The sequence below is a fragment of the Polyodon spathula genome, chromosome 3 (genome assembly GCF_017654505.1).
Source record: "Polyodon spathula isolate WHYD16114869_AA chromosome 3, ASM1765450v1, whole genome shotgun sequence".
Lineage (NCBI taxonomy): Eukaryota > Metazoa > Chordata > Actinopteri > Acipenseriformes > Polyodontidae > Polyodon > Polyodon spathula.
In genome coordinates, this window is record NC_054536.1 from 33,641,068 (window position 1) to 33,665,515 (window position 24,448).

A 24,448-nucleotide genomic window follows, 5' to 3' on the forward strand; every position below is an offset into this window, starting at 1 on the left:
GTTTAATGGGCTGAGATGGCTGTTCATTATAATAGTTAATTTTCCAGTCTACTCCTCAGGATTCTACTGCACTCCAAACTCTAAGCTGCAACAGTGTATGTGTAATTAATGCATGTGATATATTTGCTATACTGTCCTCATAATCCTGCTGCTTATTAGAAGCATCTTATTTTATATCAACACAAAAAAGGACAATGACCTAAAAACAGTGTCTTTTTATTTTAAACATGCAAAATACAGTCCATGCACCTGCTTTTTTTTCTGAAAAAAAACAAACAAACAATACATTCATTTGGAGCAGATGGTACTAATACAGATAGCTATCAACTTTCAATAGTTCATCCAAAATGCTTTACAGTGTAAGAATATTAAGAAATTTAGCAAAATCTCAACAAACCTGTATAAAAACTGATACAGATAACTTGTGTTTTAATTATTTTCAAGGCGACATGCTCTTATGTAAAGAAGTCAGTTTTTTTTTCCTTGTAAAAATGGTATCACCAATACAACTGCTTAACAGATGCAAGCCTTAAGGCTACACATGCAAAACAACGATTTAGTTCAAAATTACCAAAACGTGCTATTTTTTTAATTCTCTGAGCTATGTAAAAGTGTGCTGAGATGTTAGGGTGCGAGTGTCCTGGAAGACTCGAAATCAGACAGACATTTTGGTTTGATACCCTTCCCATTGTAATAGTCCACCACTTGGTTTGGAACCTCTGCTAAAACACTTTTTGCTAGTGCAGCAGGAGATGCCTAAAAAAGAAAAAAAGGATACAATTAATGTTGCCTTAAACTTATTGACATGCTTATCTAAATCCCATAAAAATATTTTAGCAAAATACACAAGAAGTACAGTCATTTCTGACAAAGGAAATCAAAAATCCAATGCAAACATCTCCACATGTGTTAATTGTTCCCCACGCGTGTTAATTGTGTCCAGTTGCTTTTTTGTGATGTGGGCTAAACTGACACCACCTTGTAAACCGTAAAGGATTTAAAAAGATGACATGTCTAGTGCACTGCTGACTGTACAACCTAGTCCCTTTCAATTGCATCTTTAAAACATTGCATTTCTGTGCTATTAGAAAATGGAAATTAAACCCAATTTGAGACAGCCAGCCAGGTAACAAGTCAGCCCAACTCACAGAGCATGAAGATCGAAATCAACAGGGGCCTAGGTTCACTTGTCACTTCAGTCACATATAAAATATGTATTTACAGATATACAATTCAAATACACAGCTATGAGCCTATCCCAGCTACCATTAACTGCATAATCTAGACATCTAGATGTTTAACAGTGTAGACAAAAAAAAATGACCAACTGTAAAAATTGGAAAAGATCATGTTTCTAAGAGTGCTTGTAGATTACAAAACCACTCCATAACTCTAACCAGTTGTCCACTTCTATTTTGCCGTATAGGTCTCAAATGTGCAGATTTGAAAGAAGCACGCTATTGCAAACGTCATTTCATTTAAAGAGACATATCCAGTAATATGTTAGGTTAAAAGACAGATCTGTTTGTAAGTTTTACTGTTGCACTTCCTCACTCTTGAAAAAAATCCCCCCACCCCATCCAATGCAATAAGGTGAAACCGTTAGAGACAGAGTATGGAAAGCCAGCTGAGGGTTTTAATCTGGTAAATTGTTGCTCTAACATGTACTTTTTTCAATTGCACAGTTAGTTACAAACACTTAAAAATCATTACTCAGACAAATCAGAGTTTATGGCAGTTGCTTGTAACTAGAAATAAAGCAAATTCAATCTGAAGCTGCATACCTGATAAAATGGATTTTCTAAAAAAAGAAAAAGAAAAAACAACTTTGTGCTGGGAGCAGTGTGTAGGTGTTTTGGTTTTGAAATTATGCAGCAGGACAGCCCAATATTTGACTGATGAATTCAAAATGTGGAATAGATTAAATATAGACAGCCTTTTCTGCTATTCAAATATAAACAATCATGTAACTTGAAATAATACTCAAATATCACTTTTATATACTGACACCTGAAGGGGCAGCTGTGGGTACCCCAACACTCACTGCATGTAAATCGTCTCGTTGTCAAGCAGAATATGTTGGATTACCTCTTTTGGACTGTGACAGGGTAGATGAAATCCCTGCACTGAAAAATAGGGGGAACTGGAGGAACCTGTCCATCCAGGGGGTTCTGGCAACTGCAGGGTTATGTTCCATAGTGGTTGGCCTGCTAGGAGGCTGGTGGAGCCCAGGTAATCAGGTAAGGGCGGAGCCAAGGTGTACAAAAGTGGCAGCTTCTCCACCAGTCAGGACAGTGTTCCTGGGACCGGGGACACGAGACCAACACATATTTACGGTGCCACAAAACACTCCTGCTGAATCTCCTGCAGAGTAACAAGGTAACTCTGCTTTAGAAGACCAAGATACCCAGGCAGCTGCAGTGATACTGTGTGCTGCAAACAAACACAGCGAGACTGTCTAACCATACGCTTCTCTACATGTGCTGGCTTCCCCATCCCAGGATTTGTGTACATAGCTTTGTAAATATTTTGTATATTTAAAGAGGCAGTACCCATTTATTTTTGCAAATAGTTTTTGTGGCTTCTGTGTAAATAAACTTCACTTCATTTTTATTTCAAACCCTGAACTCTATGTGTGTCATTTTGAGGCTTTCCACAGGGATTCATTAGCATGTCTTGTGGAACAATAAACTTCCTCTTACAGAAACGTTTGAAAAATACCATTTGGGCATATTACCTTTACGAGACCCCATCAGACCCCATTAGCAAACCTAAGCCCTTGTAACCCAATGGATTTGAAACAAATATTGCAGAAACAGTATCCCACTGGTGCTGTAATGGATTAGCATTGTGAGTGAAGATAGTGTTTGACACCCAGGTACAGTAGTCAAAGACAAAAGATAGACAATGCCAAGAGATAAATTCAATCCTTAGGCAAGTAGTAAGAACAGTGCGAGATTATTTGACTTCTCTTTTGAAGGACCTAATGTTATTTTAGCTACCTGGGTACCTAACATAACTAGGGTATGGATGTTTTGGAAATTGTATTATTATTAGTATGGTATCTCATGCTAGAGGAAAAAACAGCGACCTAGAACAAAGGATGCATGTCAATAAGACCCATGACAGACTTTTTAGAATACTCACAAAATGTAATTGATAAGCCTTTCAAAGAAAATACTCATTAAGTGCTTGTCTGCAGCTCTTTTATGTAACATTCTACTATACTTGAAAACTAGCTAGGCAACCTGGATATAATGGGGAAAGCAGCTTACCTGAGCTGAGGTATGAAGATGTCCTCCTTGGATATGAATACTGATAAAATCTCTAATTTACCATCAATTTCACATTTTTCATATTCATTTTTTTCAAACCAATGGTGGGCCAAAATAACCCTTTTATTTGTATATAAAAACACGTGCTAAAACAGCATTAGTATAGCATGACATATTACTCTTACACAGTCACTATAGTAAACAACCTTCAGAGGGAGACACGTCACATTGTTTTCTTGCAGTGATGAGGTAAAGGACAGTAATCAGCTGCCTGGGAAAGTAGATTTATACCAGTGGATTATATGGTGGTTCAAAACAACACAAAACTAAAATACATTTTTCACATTCTTTAAGTTACACATGTACAAGCAGCTGTGTCCCCTGTTGTAGCAAATCATTATTATTTTTTTTCTTGGCACTGCCAACCTCACAGGGTCATTACAGAATTTAAAGGGCATATGCACTGTAGCTTCAAACTGAGTTCTTGCTCTAATATAGAAAGTAAATGGTGTTGAGCTTGTATGCTGAATCCTTCAGTCATTTAGTAATTGCTTGTGTGCTTTCTGATTCCAGAATAATCATGTAAGACCTTTCAACTATACTGAACCATTGAGCAGATGGAGTCAATAGACATGAAATATCACAGGGTAATGATTATTTTGTTTTTAACCAAGGTCTACAGACAGTAGACAACAAATATTATTTGAGCAATCACTGAAAAAGAGATTCAATATTAGAGAAGCAGAACCACAAACTGTAAGCTGTTTTAATAAAAAAGTGTTTTGCCAACTCTGAGTGGCACATCTAGTAAAGGCACTTTGGAGTGCAGGATGTGCCCTATGGCCTGGAGATTGCTGGTTAGAGTCTAGGCTAGCCCACTGCGAACCATGGACTGGAGTTCCCAGGGGGTGGTGGCGGTGCACAATTCACCGAACACCGTCTGGGTGTGAAGGGCTTAGGACGACCAGGGTGTCCTTGGCTCACCACACACCAGTGACCCCTGTAGACTGGCCAGGCTGCTGGGAGCCTGCCTGTAAGCTGCCCAGACCTGCATGGTCCTCTGAAGCTGTAGCTCTGAGGTGGTTGCACGGTGGGCCTGCAGAGTAAAAAGAAGCAGACGGCTGACGGCACACGTTTCTGAGGACACGTGTCTGTATTCGTCTCTCCCGAGTCAGCACGACGGTAGCAGTGGTGAGCCGAGTTGAAATAAAAAAATAATTGGGCTTCCCAAATTGGGGAGAAAATAAGGAAAAATAATTGGCCATTCCAAATAAAAAAATGTTTAAAAAATGTTATGTCCTTGTTCAGAGTATAATCCCAGTAAGACCCAAGCACCAGACTGGTTTCATTTCTCATGCTACCTTTTTCAGCAATAAATTCATGTTTTATTACAGCAAAAACATGCAGTAATAAGTGTTGCACACATGTATGCACTGGATGCTTAGAAGAGCACAGGAAAATGATAACTAGAGCTCTTTTCATCATTTGAGTGTACACTTTAAAATTGGTAGGGTGGCAATTAACAGGCTTCCTTCATAACAGAAACATTGGAAAAATAAAACAGGGATAGCACAGAGTTTGGATCCAGCGGAAATTTAGTACGAATAGGGATGTTACCACGGTACTGAAATATATCAATAACGTAAATTGGTTCATCATAGTTTTATTTGGTCAAAACATTAAGATATTCTCTCAGTGGCTCAACACATTGTAGCTACCCACAATGTGCTACCATTTCCCCTCGGTGCAAAGCATTGTCATTAAAGATCATTTGATACTTTCTATTGTTCTCATTCCAAAAAAAAAACATTCATTGTGGGATGAACTTGTAGGCTAATAAACATTAAGCTTGATTAAGCTTGCTATTAAATGCTATAAATAAATTAAAGAAAAACATACATGTTTGAAGTTCCTAAATGGCACAAACTGCACAATGTCTCGTAGAACCGGCTCCCCCTTGGGAGACCTGAGAATGCCATCATCCCCGTCGAGCATCTGCATGTCGCTGAAGTCTGCGTTGCCGACCCCGACGATGATCACAGACATGGGGAGGTGAGAAGCGTTAACTATCGCTTCTCTGGTGTCAGCCATGTCGGTGATCACTCCGTCCGTCAGAATCAGCAGGATGAAGTATTGCTGACAAAGAAATACAAGCAGGAAAAAAAAGTATAGCTTGTCAGCTTGTTTTAAGGATATTACATTGGAGAAACAGCAACAAAAATGGCTCCTTAGAGGGAAGGGCTAAGTGGCAGAATGGGTAAATGCACTTTCTTTCTACTTCAGAGTTCTGAGTTTGCATCTTGGGATATGTTGGATATGTTTTGATGGCTCAGAACCCAATCAGTCCTTCCACATTGGAGTCTCTTTTAATGAAACAGTAGAGGATTCTAACACAGTTCACTTAAAACTTAATTTTTCTCAAACCTCATTTCACTGTGTTAATTAATAAGTATTAAAGAAACACCCCTAGAGAAAACCCCAGCAGGACTCATATATAGTTAATGAGCAGATGTATTGTGTTGTAAGACTTTCTCTGAAATAGATGTTTAATAAAGGTCCTGACTGACACAGCACTTTTTTAAAGAAAACACAACATTCTCCATTCCCCGTATCACGGCTTACTCATATTTTAGCTTAAGGATCTGTTTAATAAAATATATAAAAATGTGTTCTTAACAGCACATTACTAGTGTAACACTTCATGTCATGTATGCAAAAATAAAGGTTCACTGTACCATTGCTTCCTTGGTGTGCATCTCTTCTGAAGCAGAGCTGGCCACCTTTTGAATAATCGGGGCAATATTTGTTGGTCCATAGAGTTGAATCTTTGGAAGGCAGTTTTGATAAGCTTCTACAACCCCCTGTATACCTTGAGGGAGAACACATTGAAACATGGCAGTAAAAAACATGTGTTTAAAGGGTTAAAACCATTCCTTGAATTACAGTGCAATATGATTTAATATAATAATTATATTTCTTATTGTTTATTTGTTTTCTTTGTTTGTGTGAGCAGTTGGAACTCGGCTTTGCTTTATAGTTAAAGTGAAAGAGTGAATATTCAAATAGCACATGTCTGTTAATTTATAGAAAAAATATAGAACCGTGTAACTGGCAATTTAAAGATCTTTGTTGTAAAAAACGTGTGTTGTGTTTACACGTATTTCTTAAAATACAGCCAGTTTAAAGATGTATACATTTAGTGGATACCATCTTAATTTGACACAACAAAAATAACATGCTACTGAAAAAAAACATAAAATCTGATCAGACAGTTTTGTACATTTGGTTAGTACAGATGCAACATGACAAGCAATAAATTATTGTTATCTTCTGTGTCCTGAATGCTTCTTTGTAGAGGCTTGGTATACCCAATACATATCTATTATCCATTTATAACTTATTGGGTGGAGCAGAGACTTTCCCATGGTGCCACATCTTCCCTCTTTTAGCAAAATAAAATATAAAAGATAATGTCTAGTCTGCCAGGCAAAGCAATGATTACTATAATGTTATAATCCTAATAATAACAATAATAGATAATTTTAGGAAAGTTGTTTGATATTTGACTAATTCAAAATGTCTTTATTATTATTTATTTATTATTATTATTATTATTATTATTATTATTATTATTACTAATGTTACGGTAATGTACCATATCATAAAAATGAATGAATTAGTGAATAAATAGCACTGTGACGGAGAAAGAATTAATCTTGGTTATAAATCTCCCTCCTGACCTGTCAGGATGCTGTGTAAAGGGAACAGAGTGCCCTGGACTGGATGGCCTGACAATTCATTCCCAGGGTTAGGTGGAAGTTGCCCATATAGAAAGGGGGCGGAGCTATGGTACACCAAGTCATTGTGGTGATATGGCAACCTTGGATTGGAAGGAGAAATGGTTGCACCCGTTAACCAAGGGGGCGTGACTGACGGTATATAAAGGGACGTAGCGAGGTGATCTGTTCCTTTGTTTATGGTTAAGCTGAACAGGAAGGAGTACTGTGAATTACCGTGAGTGTTTTGTTTGTTTTGTTGTGTCTAAAACTCTACTTGTTTGTTATTATTAGATGGCTAACATGATCCGGAGCTGTCGCTTAAGGCCAGCACTAAACCCAGACAACACTGCACCATTGTACACGGCTAAATTGTATTACACCACAAGCACTATTATGTGTCTTATTATTTAGGGACTGCAACCCGTTGTTTTGGCGCAGTGCAATACACATTGCTGTGTATTGCCTGAGATTATTCTTTGTGGTCACCAGACCAGGATTAGAAAAATAAAACCCATTTGGATCATGAACTTTGTTGTCTGTCTTCTGTTTCATAATCACATCGCCACTACACCTGATCACTGCAAACCACTTTGCCACACGCATACACAAAATGCAGGAATGACCAGGCTTTTGGTTAGGAAAAGCAGACAAGACAACAACCAGAGTGGTTATGGTATTTAATTTACTGTATACAATTATTATTGCAGTAGATAATATGTGAAAAGTAAAAAAAAATGACGTTTTAATGGTGTCTACAATTCCAGAAATAATATATGTCTAAAACCAATTTAAGTTCACTGCCACTGAGTTCAACATAATCCTGAATTTATCATTTCATTACTGGTGGAATTGCATCCATTTCCCAGTGTGGTGTGCATTTCATCTTTTCTTGTTCTTTAATCCAGCTGTGACTGCCCTGGATAGATCTGTTCCTTATCTATCCATTCAATAGTCTCCCAGGGGCTTTTCTGGCCATTTTTGCTGCAGTAAGTAGTGTCAACTCCATTCTCATTTTGAATTCCCTTAAATGGTTTCATCATTACTTTGACAACAATGTGCATGCCATCTAATACAGGGTTCCTTATCAAGTATGAAACATAACCATTAAGCTCTGAAACCTGAATAAGATATATCAAAGCTGCACGTACTGCCTGTGACGCAGTCATACACACCCACCAAGGGCTGTGTGGTTCAGTGGTTAAAGAAAAAAGCTTATGCTGCTGGTTAGCCAAGAGCACTTCCCTATAAATCGCTCCTGTGGTAACTGTCGATCCGAGACCTGCTCCTGTTCCTGTGGGTACTCTGTACAATGAGTGGGGTTACCTTTTTCCGATAAGGCTTCCACCAGTCTTAGGACTGTGTCAGTTTGCCTGAAGCACTACAGGTGGGCATCCCTATACTCTGCTTAAGTGGTAACTGTAAGTCCAGACCTAACCCGTTACCACCAGTACAAGTACTGTACAACAAACAAGGTTATCACTCCAAAGCACTATGCAGTTTAGCTCTGCGTCGGGTGTGATTGCTTGCAGTGTTTCATTGCCACCTTGGTCCCTGCTTGTCTTAGGGCTGTGTTGATTTACCTGAAGCTATATAGGTGGGCATCCCCATATATTGCTTCTGTAGTAACTGTGGGTCACAGACCTGCCCCATGCCTGACCCGGTACACGTACCGAACAGCAAATGAGGTTGCTGCACCGGGGCACCTGAACCGTACCATACCAAGTGTACTACAGAACCGGACAGTACCAAAGGAACCGTCCGGGTGCACTACCACAGAGTGGTGAACCACCACTGGGTGTACCACCGAACCATACCGTAATGAAGGTATCGTACTGGAGGTACAACTACCAAGTGGTGTACCAGAGAACCATACAGTACCGAAGGTACCGTACCGAGTGTACCACCACCGAACCGCACCGTGCAAGGCACGTGCGGCTGTGAACAAAACAGTGATATCATCCCTGGTCCAGTACTTTTGCCTGTAACATACTGTACAGCAGTGTTGCTGCTTGTGTTGTCTGAGACAGTTTGGTTTTCGATACATGCACTGTATACTGCACCAGCCCTGTTACAGTAAGTATACTGTATACAGGAGCTGCAGCTCCCGCCCTGTTACACAGCGGCGTTGCTGCTTGAGCAGACATGTCCAGCCTCAGCTAGGATGCTGTCTAGAATGGCTGGGGGGGGAGGGGGGGCATAGGGGATGTGTAACCCCCATTGCGCACAAATGTACCTATCTGGTGCTACAGGCACCAAATTGGTACCAAACAGCAACTGTATATTCTTACTGTACAATACTTGCTCGTTGCATTATGCCTGGGTTTTATCCCTATGACATATGCAAGGCCAGCCTGCCTGTCTGGTACCAAGTAGGCCTTGTTGTCAGCCCAGTTGCTATCTTTATCAAACTGCTTTTCTGCGAGTTTTGTGTGCATTTCTCCAAGACGCTTTGTGTCTCTAGGAGCTGGTGTTCCTGTCTGAGGATGTGTAATTAGGTGGCACATCCCCTGCAGTTACCATGCCATTGATCAAGAGGCCACTGCGGTCTTCCAGGTCCCCTAGTCTACAGAGCGTCTGCCCTGTGGCATTACTGCACAGCGGCATTGCTGATTGAGCAGACGTCCTCTTGAGGGCAGCAACAGTACTGTACACTACTGTACCAACCCAGTGCTACAGGCACCAAACCGGTACCAAGCCGACCAATACCATTCGGTAAAGTCCCAGTTCTGACCTCCTACCGACTAGGGTTTTACCATCCCCAATCTGGTACCAAGCAGGCCTTGTTGAATGTCCAGTTACATTCTTACGGTACACTCCATGCTATTTGCATAATGACTAGGGTTTATCCATGTGCCAACCTGCCTGTGGACAAACAGATGCTCTTCCTGCCTGAGGCAGTATCACACAAAGGAGGCACTGTGTGGAATGGCAGGTAAACGCAAGGGGTACAGAACCCCCCGTGGCAGCATCTCCATATCAATATTTTGGAGCTGCAGGCAGTGTTTCTCGTCTTGCAGAATTACAGGAGGTTTAAGGAGGACACGTGCTTGTCTGGACAGACAACACTACTGTGGTGGCTTATATAAACCACCAGGACACCTCAGGTCCCCCAGTCTCCATCAAGTAGCCCACAAGCTATTGCTCTGAGCGCATGATCACCTCCACTTCCTGCAAGCAGTGCACCAGCCCGGGGTGATAAACTGGGTGGTGGACCTCCTCTCAAGGAGAGGTCCCAGTGCCTCAGAATGGAGGCTTCATCCAGAGGTGATAAGCCTTATTTGGCAACGGTTTGGGAGAGCAGAGATAGAATTAGATCTACAATTAAAATACAATCCAGGAATTGACACATTGTCCATACTGGATCTCCATAACAGGAGCCGAGGACCCACTGGCGATAGATGCCTCAGTACACTAGTGGCTGAGGCAGCTGCTGTATGCCTTCCCACCACTCGCCATGCTCCCGCTGTGTCTAAAGAAAATCAAACATGACTGGGCCAATGTGCTATTAGTAACTCTTTATTGGCCCAGGAGACTCTGGTTTTCAGCTCTGATGCAGCTCCTGAGCGGACAGCCGTGGAACCTGCCCAAACATCGTGACCTGCTCAGTCAGGTGCGGGGAACATTGTGGCATCCCAACCCATCGAGCCTGGGGTTAGGGTTAGGGTTAGGGTTAGGGTTAGGGTTGAGCCGTCTGGGGTTTTGAGATAATGGTTACATTTCGTACTTGATGGGGATGGTTAGGTTATTATTATTAGGTTAGGTTATTATCATAACCCTGGTTCCCTGAAATAGACATTTAACCTTCAAGGTCAATGCATCCATGATTACCACAGTCTTGAAGGAAAAATGATGCTGATATTTGTGTCAGCAGTCCTTTTATGCCCTTGGGAGGGGGGCACGACTGCGCCACAGGCACTACGTGCAGCTTTGATACATCTTAGGTGATATGTCTTTAGGTTAAATACCCATGAGGTAATGGTTACATTTATATTTCTGGGAACCAAGGTTATGATAATAACCTAACAATATCTAATATAGTACCTCATTAACATCACACAGTGGGGTTATTACTATCATTAGTCAGGGTTAACCTCCTTGATTGCTATCCAAATTATGTTACTCTAATGTTAATCCTGTCATCTGAGCCATGATTCATAGATCACTGAAGAGGGCATCTAAACACACTGTCATTATAAAATGCAGCACAGTTAACCAAAATCAAATTTGAAGGGAAACAGATAGTAAACATTATACATGCTGATTCTTAATTTACTAATATAAATATTTTGTATCCAAAATCTACTCCACAGATTATTTTAAAGCATGGCCAATAAATATAATATGATTCAAGCCAACAGAACAAAACTATTTTATTCCCTGATCTTCTGTTAATGTCCCAAATCCTGATTAGTGTCAACAATAGATACATGGATCTTTAAGATGCTGCTTGAGTTGCCTTCCTATTCAATGAAAGATGTACACCTCTTGCAAGTGGAAAGAAAGAGTCAAGAAAGTCAAGAAAGTCAAGAAAGATTCTGCCTAGTTTAACAGCCTGTCGAAAAGGAATAGCATTCCTCTTTATGGAACACTAATTATATTTGTAGTGTAATTTAGATAGAGGAAATGGTCAATTTTCTTCCAGTGAAGAGTTGTAAATCTTTATGTCATCTCTGTGGCTGCCTGTGAAGGGAGAGCTCTGTCGCTGGTTCCTGTGCAAATATGTGCAACTGGGACACGGAACAGGAATGCGTTGCTGGGCAACCAATTGAGCAGTTAGGTTCGCCCAGGACTGAGCTGGTTGGGAGGTCTGGATTGGCTGGGGGCATGCCCGGAGATGCTGCACGGAGCTCAAAAAGTGTCTGCACCATAGCTCAAGGCGACTGACATCAAGGAGGACAGCGTCCGTCCGCAGGATTAACTACTATGCAACCCTCTAATTGCTCATGAAGGCACTGCCCAGCTGAGGCCGTTTGAAGAGACAGGAGTCACTGTGAGGATGCTAGGATTCCAGGATCCCAGAAGTAGGTTAGTTTAAGGAAGGTTGATCCCAAACAGTGTGTAGAGAGGGTTTGCGTAGTGTAGTAGGTTCCTGGAGCGGGAAGTTTCTAGCAATCACCTTGTGTGGCTTTTATTTTTAGCTTTGTTTTGTTTTGTTTTGTTTCTTAAATGAGACACTAGGACTACCATTGCTGGTACACTAGTGTCAGCACTTGTGTTAATTAAATCTGCGCGTCTGTGTGGTATGTCAACACCCAATGCTCTGTGTCTGCCTCAGTATTGTTCAGTGACGACCCACACACGTAACAAACCCCCCTGTTACACAACCTAAACAGACTTTTTTAAAGAATGCAAATCCAAAAATATGGAAGCGCATATTTGGTTATAATGATGAACGAGTTGAAATATGAATTATTCAGCAACTATTCTAATTGAATGTTAGAATTCAAAATCCTGAATCCAGTCGCTTATTCACAAGTCAGAAACACCCATTGCTAGTTTGTGAATTCAATTGGTCATTTTTTTCTTGAATTATTTTTATTGAAAACCCAGACTTATTGGTCACATGTTTCTCGTAATTCCCAGGTTTAGCTGTCCCGGCATTTCTTGGATCCATTCTCTAGCTATTGCATGCAGTATAGTCATAATTGACCACTGATGGCATTAAAATTGAAATGCACAATAATTAATATACCTATTCAATTAGGTTAAGCATGAGAACAGTAATAAACACTTAAGGGCCAATGCACACCGAAATTGAACTAAACGAAAAAATAATTGAAGCCCAGGCTATATATAGATTTAAGATTCTGTGTCATTCACTTCGCCTGTGGTGTGCATTAGTTCATTTAATTCAATATGCTTATTTTTTTTGCTTCGTTGGCTCTAGCATCGTTTTGTTTTCACTGAAATGTACTAACAAGTTTTTACTAATTCAGCAGTATTTGTGGAAAAAATAGACTGAACAGCAGATAGGTGATGCCCTAAGCTCACTCTGTCCGTATATCTCTGTTCTGGTAAGTCAGTTTCCCATTTAAAATCTATATGGTATATCTACATGTATATCCTACTGTAGCCTGTTTAAATGAAGCTGAAGCATTTACAGCATTTGATGGTGATGAGATCAAGTGCAAAATCTGCACATGAGGCTTGTCTGAGCCGCTGGACAAAGGTTTAAGTTTAGGAATTAATACAATGTGTACATCACAATTCAACCACTGTAAAATATTTTATTTGACAAATACTCTACCCTGGTCATGTAGGCTACTGCAGGATCCTTGGTGGTGCTGCATTGATTTCACAAGGCCAATTACCACCTACTGTCTAATAGACGCCCCTATCCAAATAACCGTCCAGATAAAGAGAAGATTGAGAAAATAAGCACCCGGGCTCTGTTTTGAGCAAATATTATATTTATAAAAAGGCTTGGAATAAATCACACGCGTGATTGGTTTAACTGTATCACATGACAATGCTGGAAAAACAGTATATACACACTGCTTTGTTTTTAACAGCTTTGCTTTGGAGTGTAATCTCTAAAACGTCTATTATGAAAACCCAATGACTGAGTTTGAAAGTACATTTTACAGCCCCATTAAAATGTAATTGCTTGTGCTTTCCCTAGGTTACAGTGCATTGATCCCACCACCCTGTCAAATTAGATCAAGATTCAGCAGCGCTAACCTGATCAAACTTAATATGCTTTGTGATTTGATTTTTTGAAGCTACATGTAGTATCACCCTCGATCTCTGCTTCGAAGGTGCTTCAATCACTCTAACACTTTGCAGAGGCACTGGGTGAGTTCTCACCCTATGGGGAGAGTAAACCCAACTCCACGTCCTATAAAATCAGTTTCCTTGGAGGTTTCCCATCTAAGTACAGTGCTAACTTCCTGACGTTCTGAGATCTGGTGAGTTTAGAGGTCAGATTACTGCACACAACACTGGCTGTGTACACTGGCTCTTATCCATTGAGCTTGGATATGTGTTGAAGTCTTACCTGCACACTCTGGGTTGTCTTCATTAAAGTTTATTGCAAAATCATGGGAGACCTGGTGGAAAAATAAAATCCAGTTAGGATTTAAATGTGGTTATATCATAGTTACAGTTTGCAAAGGTTGTAGTATGTGATTCAAGGTTAACCACTGTTCTAGGGCACTAATATTTTATTACATCTAATTTTGTCTAACTTTACAATGCAAGCTTACCTTTTAATAACATAAAGATAGTAATTCATCAGACTGTATATCTTCCACTATGTCCAAACACCTAAAAACATAACCTGGTGTGGATTTTATAACGACTGCTCTGTTTATTTAATGCTGTTTGTTAGACTACTCAATCATGACTTGGTAAATAAAACATGCAGTGCTAGGAAGACAGCAACTTGTGCTGTTTATTCCAGGAATCCAGATCATTTCTATCAGCTGCACATCCTCAAATCACCATTAATAATTACACAAAAATTTACTAACATATGGGGCTAATGCCCCCAAAGTTGTGATACCAGTTGTGCTGTCTGCCAAAAGGACATTTTTCCAAAATCCATCTTATTTACTAACCGTGAATGTCTGCTGCAATAGAGGAAACAAAAATGTGAAATAAAAGTGAAAAAAAGGAACAAAAATGTGTAACAAATAAAAGACGAGGATGAAAACCATAGAACTATGGCAGTGATCTGAAAATGCTGTCCATTTGGACCTATTGCTGTATCCTGGGCCATGGTATATAAACCAGTATAGGGAATGCAGCTGAAAACCTAATCCTTGTTAATCCTGGTTATAAACGTAGATACTGTACATTCTGCAGCTTATTAATGTCACAGAGCACGTTAATAAATAGATTGAAATAACTGTGATTATGTCGCGCACAGGAGGCACACGTTTGTTCTAAACTCTGTTAGGTGTTTTTATTACGTCTCTACATTGTTACATTATTTATTACAGTGCAACAGCCCCATTCTGTTCTGTGCAGGTGGAGAAAAAGTCACACAACATAACAGAGGAGAAGATCCTAATGTTTAATGTCTTACCTGTTAAATACCTCATGAAATGTGTTCTGTAAGCTTCTTCATTTTTGTTTATGTTTGTTGAAACCATAAGCCAAAACTATAGAGAAGCATGCACACTTAATGGGACATTTAAAAGGTAATACTTTTAATGTAAAAAATATGTACATTATATAAGGTACCTATATAATCTATTTCATATAAAACATATATAACAGTACTATACTATATCATTAAAGACATGCTTCTTTGAAAAAAAAAGGAGAAAAAAATGAATAAGGAAAACATTACCTTGAAATCAGATGGTATTCTTGCTCCGAAACCAAAGGCAGGAAACATTTTGTCACTGGATTTAAAAGGAATTAATGAATATATTTAGAATTGGATAGAGACAACTTTAAGCCTTGCATATGCTGTAATTTTATAGATGATTCTATATATCTTGACACCTTTTGCAAATATAAATGAAGGGATTGTGTAGGATAAGACTAACTTCCCTATTTTCTTCTTGGACTTCTTTGGTTTTGATAACATTTTCTGTCATTTTTCTGATCTTTGTCCTCCAAGTTTTGAAGTTTTAAGTTTTGAACAAAAAGGTTTCACCTGGAAAGGTACATCAACATATAAAACTGGAAAATTGTTCATAAATAACACTGTATAACAATTGATTTATTTATTTTTTTGTTCCTGGGTAGTAAGTGTTATTTCCTAATTGCTTATGCCTCAAAAGTATAGAAAATGGCTATTATTCCCCACAAACTTTGCTTTTGTGACCAGGACAGTGATATTTCAAAATATCACTATTTCCAATGGGAAAACGGGCAAATGTATGTCTTTTCGTTCACATAAAGTCAGAAAAAAACAACATATGAATCCAAATTAACATGTATTTATACTAAAGTAATGCAAAAATGACTACAAAAGATTTAGAAGTAAAGTAAATACAGTATAATCGTAAATCTCGAAAAAACTACTCACTTTCTATACTCATATTTTCTATACTTTTGAGGCATAAGCAATTAGGAAATAACACTTACTACCCAGGAACAAAAATTGTGTTACATAGTGTAATTGATTACAGCTCCCAATAAAAACACTGAAAGTGATGCATAAAACCCTATCCCATGAAACTTTATCCACTGGAGAAAAAACCAGGAGAACTTGATGGTGGGGAGGGCAGTTATTTTTCATTTTCAGGCAGAATGAAACCACTTTTGAAAATGGGTCACAAAACTGGATGTGACGTTTGTCTGCCATCAAGCACAGTGAATTTTAACACTTCTTTAAGAGTGAAGCTAATATATTAATAGTCAGATGCCAATGTATTTTTTAGATCCAAAATATGATAAATAATGAAAAGCGGTGTATTAACAGTGAACCGTACAGTGTGTCATAAGTTTGGCCCTGGATATTGGTTTCAAATTTACTAAGAAAGCCATGAGATACTGATCGATGGAAACTGGCTTAAGCTATTCTAAGCCAAAGTCAAGGTCACTTGAATAGATTTCTGTATAACAAATGGAAAACTATACCCAGGTTGAAGCCAATAAACTGAATCAGCAATACACACAGTTTTTTATGGTTGTGCAGCACACATTGTACTGCCACCTGGAAGGATTTTACATTCTTATTATAGGACTGTGGTGATGTTTTTTTTTTCACAATTGCATCTGCTTACATTTCATTATGACTGTTTGGTTTAGATTACAGGTCAATTTGGACAATCAGGGATTAGATTAGCTACTGTATTACTATTACTAAGGCCTCATACACACACAATGCGGTTAGAGTGACAACCATATTAACAAACTGCACTCACTGCAGTTGTTTGCACACACATGCCTTTCCTTACTGAAGTGAGTGCACTCCCTGTTTAAACAAACAGCTGAACTGGGACTACCATTACATGACATTCGTTAGGTTTGTGTGGTGGCATCACGGAGACTGTGTTTTTGTTTATGCTTTTTGAAGAAAGTACTGTACATAATCGATTGAGAGCTCGTCAAGAGCAGCTATGCTCTTTTCATCATAACCAGCAGAGATGCCATTTTGCTTTTTCTGCACTGCTAAATACAGTGGTGACGATCTGCAGTACCATGACTGTAGATCGAAACATTTGGGCGATCTTCCGACCAGAAGGCTGGTGTGAGCGACTTGAGTGGTTTCCAAATGACTGTATTAAAAATGTACACATGTCTAAGGAGTCGTATATGAGTCTTTGTCATTTACTAAGACCTTTCCTGGAGTGCCAAAACACACCAATGAGACATTCAGTATCGGTGGAAAAACGAGTTGCGGTCACACTGTGGTGTTTGGGGACACGAATGATCCCTTATTATTTTATTTAAGTTGCAAAACCAAAAATAAAATTTTTGTGTTTTTTTTTCTTACAACAGAAAATTATACAACTGTACTTTGACTAAATAAAATAAAGTATATTATATGTATGCACTATTTACTATTTTTATGATTTTACTATTCATCAATATTACAAAATCAACTAAGCTCATCAGGAACCTATTATTTTTTTTTAGCCATGTTTATCACACGGAAATGTCTGATAAATGATGACATCACTACTTGCACAGAAATCCACCAAGCACCTACTGTGGTTGTTTTAGTGCAGTTGTAATACACACACACTTGCTGAGAATTAACTAACCAAACTGAATTAATAAGTGAACTCGATACTTATTCCGAACAGGATTAACTAGTACGGTTTTCGCTGCCTTTTGCAACTGAACTGTGTGTGTACTTAAACCATATTAAGAGCAAAAGGTGAACTCGCAACCACATTTAGGCTGTGTGTGTGCGTACGAGGCAGTATTACTTTCCTGATTTGAATTTAATTTCTTCACGGACTCCTTAAAAAAAAAAAACATCTATTGTTTAGAGGAAAGAAGCAAAGATACCAATTAACTAATAACCCTGATGAGCATTAACTATTTTTTATATAACTGAGTGTGACAGAGTAAGAGCTCTGCCTGTAGATAGTGTGGGTGTTTGTGTGTTTTGTTGGTAGTTGGCAGGGATGGGGTTAATTCTTGTCCCTGCCAAAAAAAATGTGAGAATGTGGCTGCTCCTAAAAAGAATAATTGGTGTTAATTGGGAACATCCTATAAAAGGAGAGCTCAAAGCTCCATTTGGAGAGAATACCAGGGAGCTGGAACAAAGAGGAGGAGGAGGAGGAGGAGGAGGAGGAGGAGGAGGAGTTGTTGTTTTTTTTTTTCAGGAAATGTTTAGTTAGCACTCCTGGAAGGAGTTAGGTTTTTGTTTTGTTCATTTTGTTTTATGTTTAAAATAAATATACAGGCCTGTCCTGTTTAAAAACCTACCTGTGCTTGTGGGGTGCTGTTTTTTTTTTTTTTTACACAAAAAGACAAGTGAAGACGTTCCTGTATGTAGCAAGCTCAGCCCGGTTTGTCACACTGAGTGTCTAGGATGTTCAGGTCAATTTAATTTGCTTTTGGCACCACAGTATAACGTGCAGTTATTAGAATCTATTACATACATGGATGCGGTTTAGCAACATTTCCAGTGAATTCCTGCCTTTCCCTGAGGTAGCAATCTAAAGCTACTTAGGGGGGACTGGGATCAATACTTGTGTTTTTGATGACAAGTGCTGCAGCATTTGTAAGAACCACAAAACAAATGGGAGCAGGAGAGCCTGGTGAATCAATTTAGCGGTAACGTGTTTTGCACTGCGTGTTTTGCGCACCTGCTGCATTCACTAGGCAGCAGCACACGACCTTGCGCGTGGAATGAATCACGTGTAAAGAGGTACAGCATGTGAGTCATTTAAATACAATTAATAATGTTAATTTATGGAAATGTATTGAAATTGTTTCCCCTAATTCCACGAGGGAGGTGCTTGATATGAAAATCATATTCACTTAAAGGTGCTAACTTTACCAAGTGCCTCTTCAAAGAAATCATGTATTTGACTGCCTACCGTGAAAAATATGCACTTTATTTTCCTTACAGTATTTTACATTACTCTTCACCTCCTCTGTTCATTTCATACCTTTATCAAGTAGAAGCAGCGCTACAGTAGCTGTATACAGTCCACCACCAATTACCAAACAAGCAGGTCACAAACACAGGATTGTTTCACATGTAATGTCAACATGTTTGAATTAGTGGAAGCCTTAGTGCAACAAACATATCGATACAACGGCTGGTCAACGAAATATGATGCATTTTTTTTAATGAAAAAAATCTCCAGTTGTGGAGCTGTGCCTAACAGTGACACATGCAGATGAGAGCATCTCCCTAAAGTGTAGCGCACGTGGCATATATGATGTTATATCATTTACTAATAAGTTGATGGTATATGTGGTTTTAAAACTTCATAAAAAAATAATTTCTGTTTTTATAAAGAAAAACACAAAAGCTTCGGTTTTATCATTTCAGGTTTGCAGCTAACGTTTCTCCCGTGTTTAATATTAAAGGTAGCAAAATTATCTATGGGAATTACACAGTTATTGTTATGAATGTGTCAACATATGTTTTAAAGGTTTACAAAACTCGAAAATGTTGCTGAATATGTCATTCAGGGTTGTTTTTTAAAAAATCTATTTTGTCTGCTTTTTACTTTTTTTTGCAACCAGCACAGGCCATTTTAAATGACTCCTTTCCAGCAAGTTTGTTTCATTTTTAAAGATTTCCCTTTCGGCTATGTTAATATATCCATATAGTCACCATGTACTTGTGATATTTAAGTAGACTATGTTTAAAATGGCTTTAAAATATACAAAAGAAACTGTAAAATTCCTTGTAACAACTTGCAAATGAAGAGCGACCGCTGCTTCATTTTTGCGCGCTGTGTTTCTTCCTCCTGACATGCAGTAATTCTGGTCATTTACCGCCATTAAGTGAATGAGGCCCTTAGTCTTTACACTCAGTGGTGTTGATCTAGATGGAACACAATCAGATTATGCCCAGGCTAGATTTAAACCTTTAACCTTTTGAACCAGAAACAAGTGTGCTGCAAACTATGTCACCAACACTATTGTTGCTTATTACTCTTCCAGGAATATGTTAGGCTGTCTTAACATTAAAGGGGGATGGGTATTTCACCTAACGCAATAGAGAATGCCTAGCCAGCAACAGTGCTAGTTAAAGAAACAAGTCTCTGTTGTAAAGTAGAAAGAATTGTAAAACGCCTATTTAGTTGTATAGATTTTATATCCTACTGGTAATGTTTTCCTAATATTCTGGAAACTACTGGGACATTTTTGTAAAAGCAAAAGCATATAAAAAATAACCACACTTTTACTGTTAAAGAAAGAGAATATGTATTCAATAACAAGTAGGTAACTTGTTCAATTAAGTAATTTAGAGATAATGTGGAACAAAAACCTGAACATCCTGCAGCTCTCATGGACCAGAGCTGACCATTCCTGGTTTAACTGAAAACATTAACTTGCTAAATTGATCAACAACTTGCATTCTTCAGAAATTGATGATTTAAGGGTTACCTTAATGCTGGGTTGTGGCTCTCCAGGACCAGGGTTGGCCACCCCTGGTCTAGAGAGAAGCACTGCAGGTTCTGTTTTTTTTTTTTAATTAAAATGAGCAATGTGCTTAAACAGAAAAGTAACTTAAAAAAGTATCCTATAAAGGATAAAACAGCTGTTGTATCTAGTATGTGTACGACTAAATAAGCTAAAAAAATATATAAAAAAATAGAAATTGTGAATATTTGACTTTCAGGTTAAATTGGGACCAAACAGCACTTAGATCAGTCACTGATAACTCATGCTGAAGCTACTCCTGATACCACAAGAGTCATTAATGTTTACCATACTAAAAGCATAGCAAAGTGTAATAAAGCATACTGAATACATGGTAAATTACAGGTAAGCATGGTAAAGCCCTGAGAGGTAGGTACATGCATAGTGTATAACCATTGGAAAACTACAGCATTTCTGTACAAATTTACTGTGGTAAACTTTGCTGTGTGAAACATTTTGTATTGATCCACTGTTTATGTTGTAATATACTCTGCTCAAACACATCTTGTACTGTGTCAGAGGCTGGTGAAACAATCAATATATAGTATATTGCTTAGGCTAATCTTAGACAAAGTTAATATCCCCAAGTGACTGTTTCCTTGATTGGGGTGTTACACTCATTGTAAAATTGAGAAGCATGTCATGAATGGTCATCTCTGATACATCCCCTGGAACCAACACAAACAACCTATTACCAGAAGCAAATCCCAGGGCTTCTCAAATCCACCAAACATTTAGTGATTGCAAATAAAGGAAGAAAAGAGAAAAATGAATACCCTCCACATTTAAAGTGGTAATTGTTAATAACAGCATTCTTTAGTGTATTTAATTTATTTACAAACAATTAAAGGAGTTCTAACTGAGGTTTTACATGTTGTATTATAGTACTGGTCCTTCTTCGCTTGAAGATCTTTAGGTTATGTGTAATGGAACATAAAGATATTTTAAAGATAATACTATCGCTGAAGTGTTGCTTCTGCTTCCTAGTACCTGATACAGTTAAAAATCCCTCCACATCGGTGGTCTAGCTGCAACCACACCATGTGACTTTCAGCAAACATACCAGAATGCAAAAGGTTATCTTTTGCGTTGTGCAGCTTTAATACAATTTCAAGAAAGATCCAAAAGTATGTTAATAAATCTAATAAGGAGGTAATGAAAAACATTGAAGGTACACATTTAAAACTTGATTAAACGTACCTGTCATAATCTTGGCAAATCTCCCCCACAGCAACCAATGCTTTTAAATACTCATTAGGCTGATAGGGATGGATGTAGTGCAATGAGCAGCTGTTCCGTGGGTCTCCATTTGATGCTGTAAAATCTATAGCTACCTAGAAAAACAAGCATTAATCACATTTGGTGTATACCATCAATTTAATTCTAATTTGCTCATAAAGATAAATACACTAAAACACATTAGTGCATTACATTAATGATCTAACGAACAGCTACTAGAGACACAGCATCTGTTTTAACTGCCGTTAATTTCTAATCTATGCCCTTTACAATAGTCTGAAAACAGAAATGATCTTTTTCTAACTAATGCCACCTGACAATTAACTAAAAAGAACTACTTTCTAATCTAGACTTGGTGAAAATGTTCTCATTATTCAAATACAGTGTAGCTCAATTTGCTGTATTGATATATTCATTTTAATCCTATTAAATGATCAGAGAAAACTGCAAGAGTGTGTTAAAAGTAGATACCGTATCACTTCATTTGATCCAAATGACTGCAGCGCTTAAAAGAGGACGGCTGTTATATGAGGGCGACCTTTATTAATAATAGTGCGATTTTCAAACGCTGCAATATTTTATTACATGATTTATGACATTTCAGAAGTGTCGCGGTTGCTTATTTTCTGTAATACAGAACCCTACCTGCTGCATGTGTAGCTAACCTACTTTGACTACTGTAAATTTATCAGTGACAGTTACCGAAAGCCTGGAGTTGGAAGGTCAGGGCAGCACTGTACCAGTGAATCAGGAGGGTGTATTGATTGTTAAGGGGCGGGACAATGCTGGTGTGGCCTAGATGTTTTTCTGCACCAAACATTACCTCAGAATATCAGCTTAATTTCTGTTAAAACTACAGTATATCCTACTTGCTTGTTTGTAATTTGTTTGCAAGAGAAATCAAAACAAAATCTTCTCATAGATAGTAAGCACATTGTTTTTATTCGTACGGGATTGAGTATGGGAATTACAATTGAACTAAAAACAAAACAGCAAAACCACTTGTAAGAACTTCAGAAGGACTGCTGTTCTTTATGTAGTTTATCTTGGATTTTCTTTCAGAACTGTACTACCATAAAATAAAATGTGCTTACTATGTGTGTACACATTAGTTTGTAATGTACGTGCTAGACTGAGGCTCCCGTCTCTTCGGGGGCGTTACATGTACATAGTCAGTGTTGCGAGTTTATGTTTACTTTTGTTTACTGTGTGTGTGTTTTTAGTAGTCGGAGAAAAAAAAAAATACCTTAATGTTTCTTTATTGATAGTGGCGTTTATTCGAGGGCAGCCTCTATTATAAAGTTGATATATGACTGTGGCGTCAATACGAGGGCGTCTTTAATTCACTTTAGTCAAAAATGCAACTGTTACTCCAGCTGCATTGCAATGATTAAAAATACAATGACAAAAAAATACCAGTTGCTCATTATTAAATCCTGCCAGTATGTGTTGTTCTTCTTTGAATAGCAGACGCAAACCCAGTTTTGAAACAATGAAAGTAACTTGTGTTTAATAACTGGCTTCGGAACAAGAACACATTCTAACTCAGTCGCAGCTCTAAGTAACACTAACCCACAGGTGGCGCTTTACTACGTCACACACCTGTTGAATATAAACATACCCCCTCCGTATGTAACAGCACATTCAATACATTACAATTATAAAGACACGACATTAACACTATGAAACACAAAGTCATCACAAAACTGCTAAAACAACTATTTACTGTAGGAGCGTATTAAATTGCACGTTCGATTTTAATTATAGATGCGGTTAAGAAATAAAACTAAAATTCTTTAGCAGGAGCAGGCCTTACACTAAAGGCATCTGATTATAAAATAATATTTTATTTATAATTTACAAAAAATGATTTATGAATACTGCTCATCTATTATTTCAATACTATATTTAAAAGCACAGACTTAGTATATTATATTTAAAATATATATTAACTGACAATCTTGCCTGGATGTTTACTTTTTACTATTTTTTAATGTTTGGAAAAGTTCATTAATTTTATCCTGAAGAGAGGTCTCACTTTTTTTCTTTAGCGGGTCTCCTCATGCTGTTGGATTTACTAATCCACATTAAATGTCCTGTTGATTCTGCTTTCTCAGTAAATTCATCAGCCGATTTTATTAACTGTCAATGTCCATTTCCTTTCTCCTTTTCTTTTTTCTGAGATCCTCTACCTCGTCCATCACCGATTTTCGTTTCTGACATGGCTGCTCCTTTTTTTTCTTTTTTCCTTCAAGATGTGCCATATTGTCCAAAAGCTGTTTTGTGATTTGCACATTTAGTATTCCACCAACTGACTGAATGTGATTGAGGAGAATGCGCTGCAATATTAGTGATTTCTCATGCAGGTTTTCAACTTCAAGCCCCTTATTCACTAAACTCCCTCATTCAGCACTTGCCTGGCCATGCGAAAGCAGCAGTAATGTTTGAATAATCTTCCACAAATTTGTAAAAGATGGATTATTGGGCATGTGTTCATACAGAAGGGCATCAACTCTGTCACTCATTTCATAATCTTTGAAAATTGTGGGTGACTCAGTCACTGTCACTTTCATAAACTCTTCAAACTGGCAAAGTATATCATCACACTTACTTTCTTACAAATTTTTTTTCTGA

At 38.2% G+C, this 24,448-nt stretch overlaps 1 protein-coding gene across 1 annotated transcript in view; it reads right to left on the reverse strand.

Annotated features, from left to right (window-relative positions):
* Positions 1 to 248: 248 nt before the first annotated feature.
* Positions 249 to 24,448, reverse strand: part of LOC121313010 (copine-4-like) — a 124,422-nt gene continuing 100,222 nt past the window's right edge. Inside the window, exons 10-16 of the mRNA XM_041245096.1 lie at positions 21,776 to 21,909; positions 15,351 to 15,405; positions 14,614 to 14,625; positions 14,052 to 14,103; positions 6,011 to 6,144; positions 5,175 to 5,411; positions 249 to 756 (exon numbers count right to left, since the gene is read on the reverse strand). Coding sequence (XP_041101030.1) covers positions 625 to 756; positions 5,175 to 5,411; positions 6,011 to 6,144; positions 14,052 to 14,103; positions 14,614 to 14,625; positions 15,351 to 15,405; positions 21,776 to 21,909 — 756 coding nt within the window. The 3' untranslated portion in view covers positions 249 to 624. The remainder of the gene's footprint in view (positions 757 to 5,174; positions 5,412 to 6,010; positions 6,145 to 14,051; positions 14,104 to 14,613; positions 14,626 to 15,350; positions 15,406 to 21,775; positions 21,910 to 24,448) is intronic.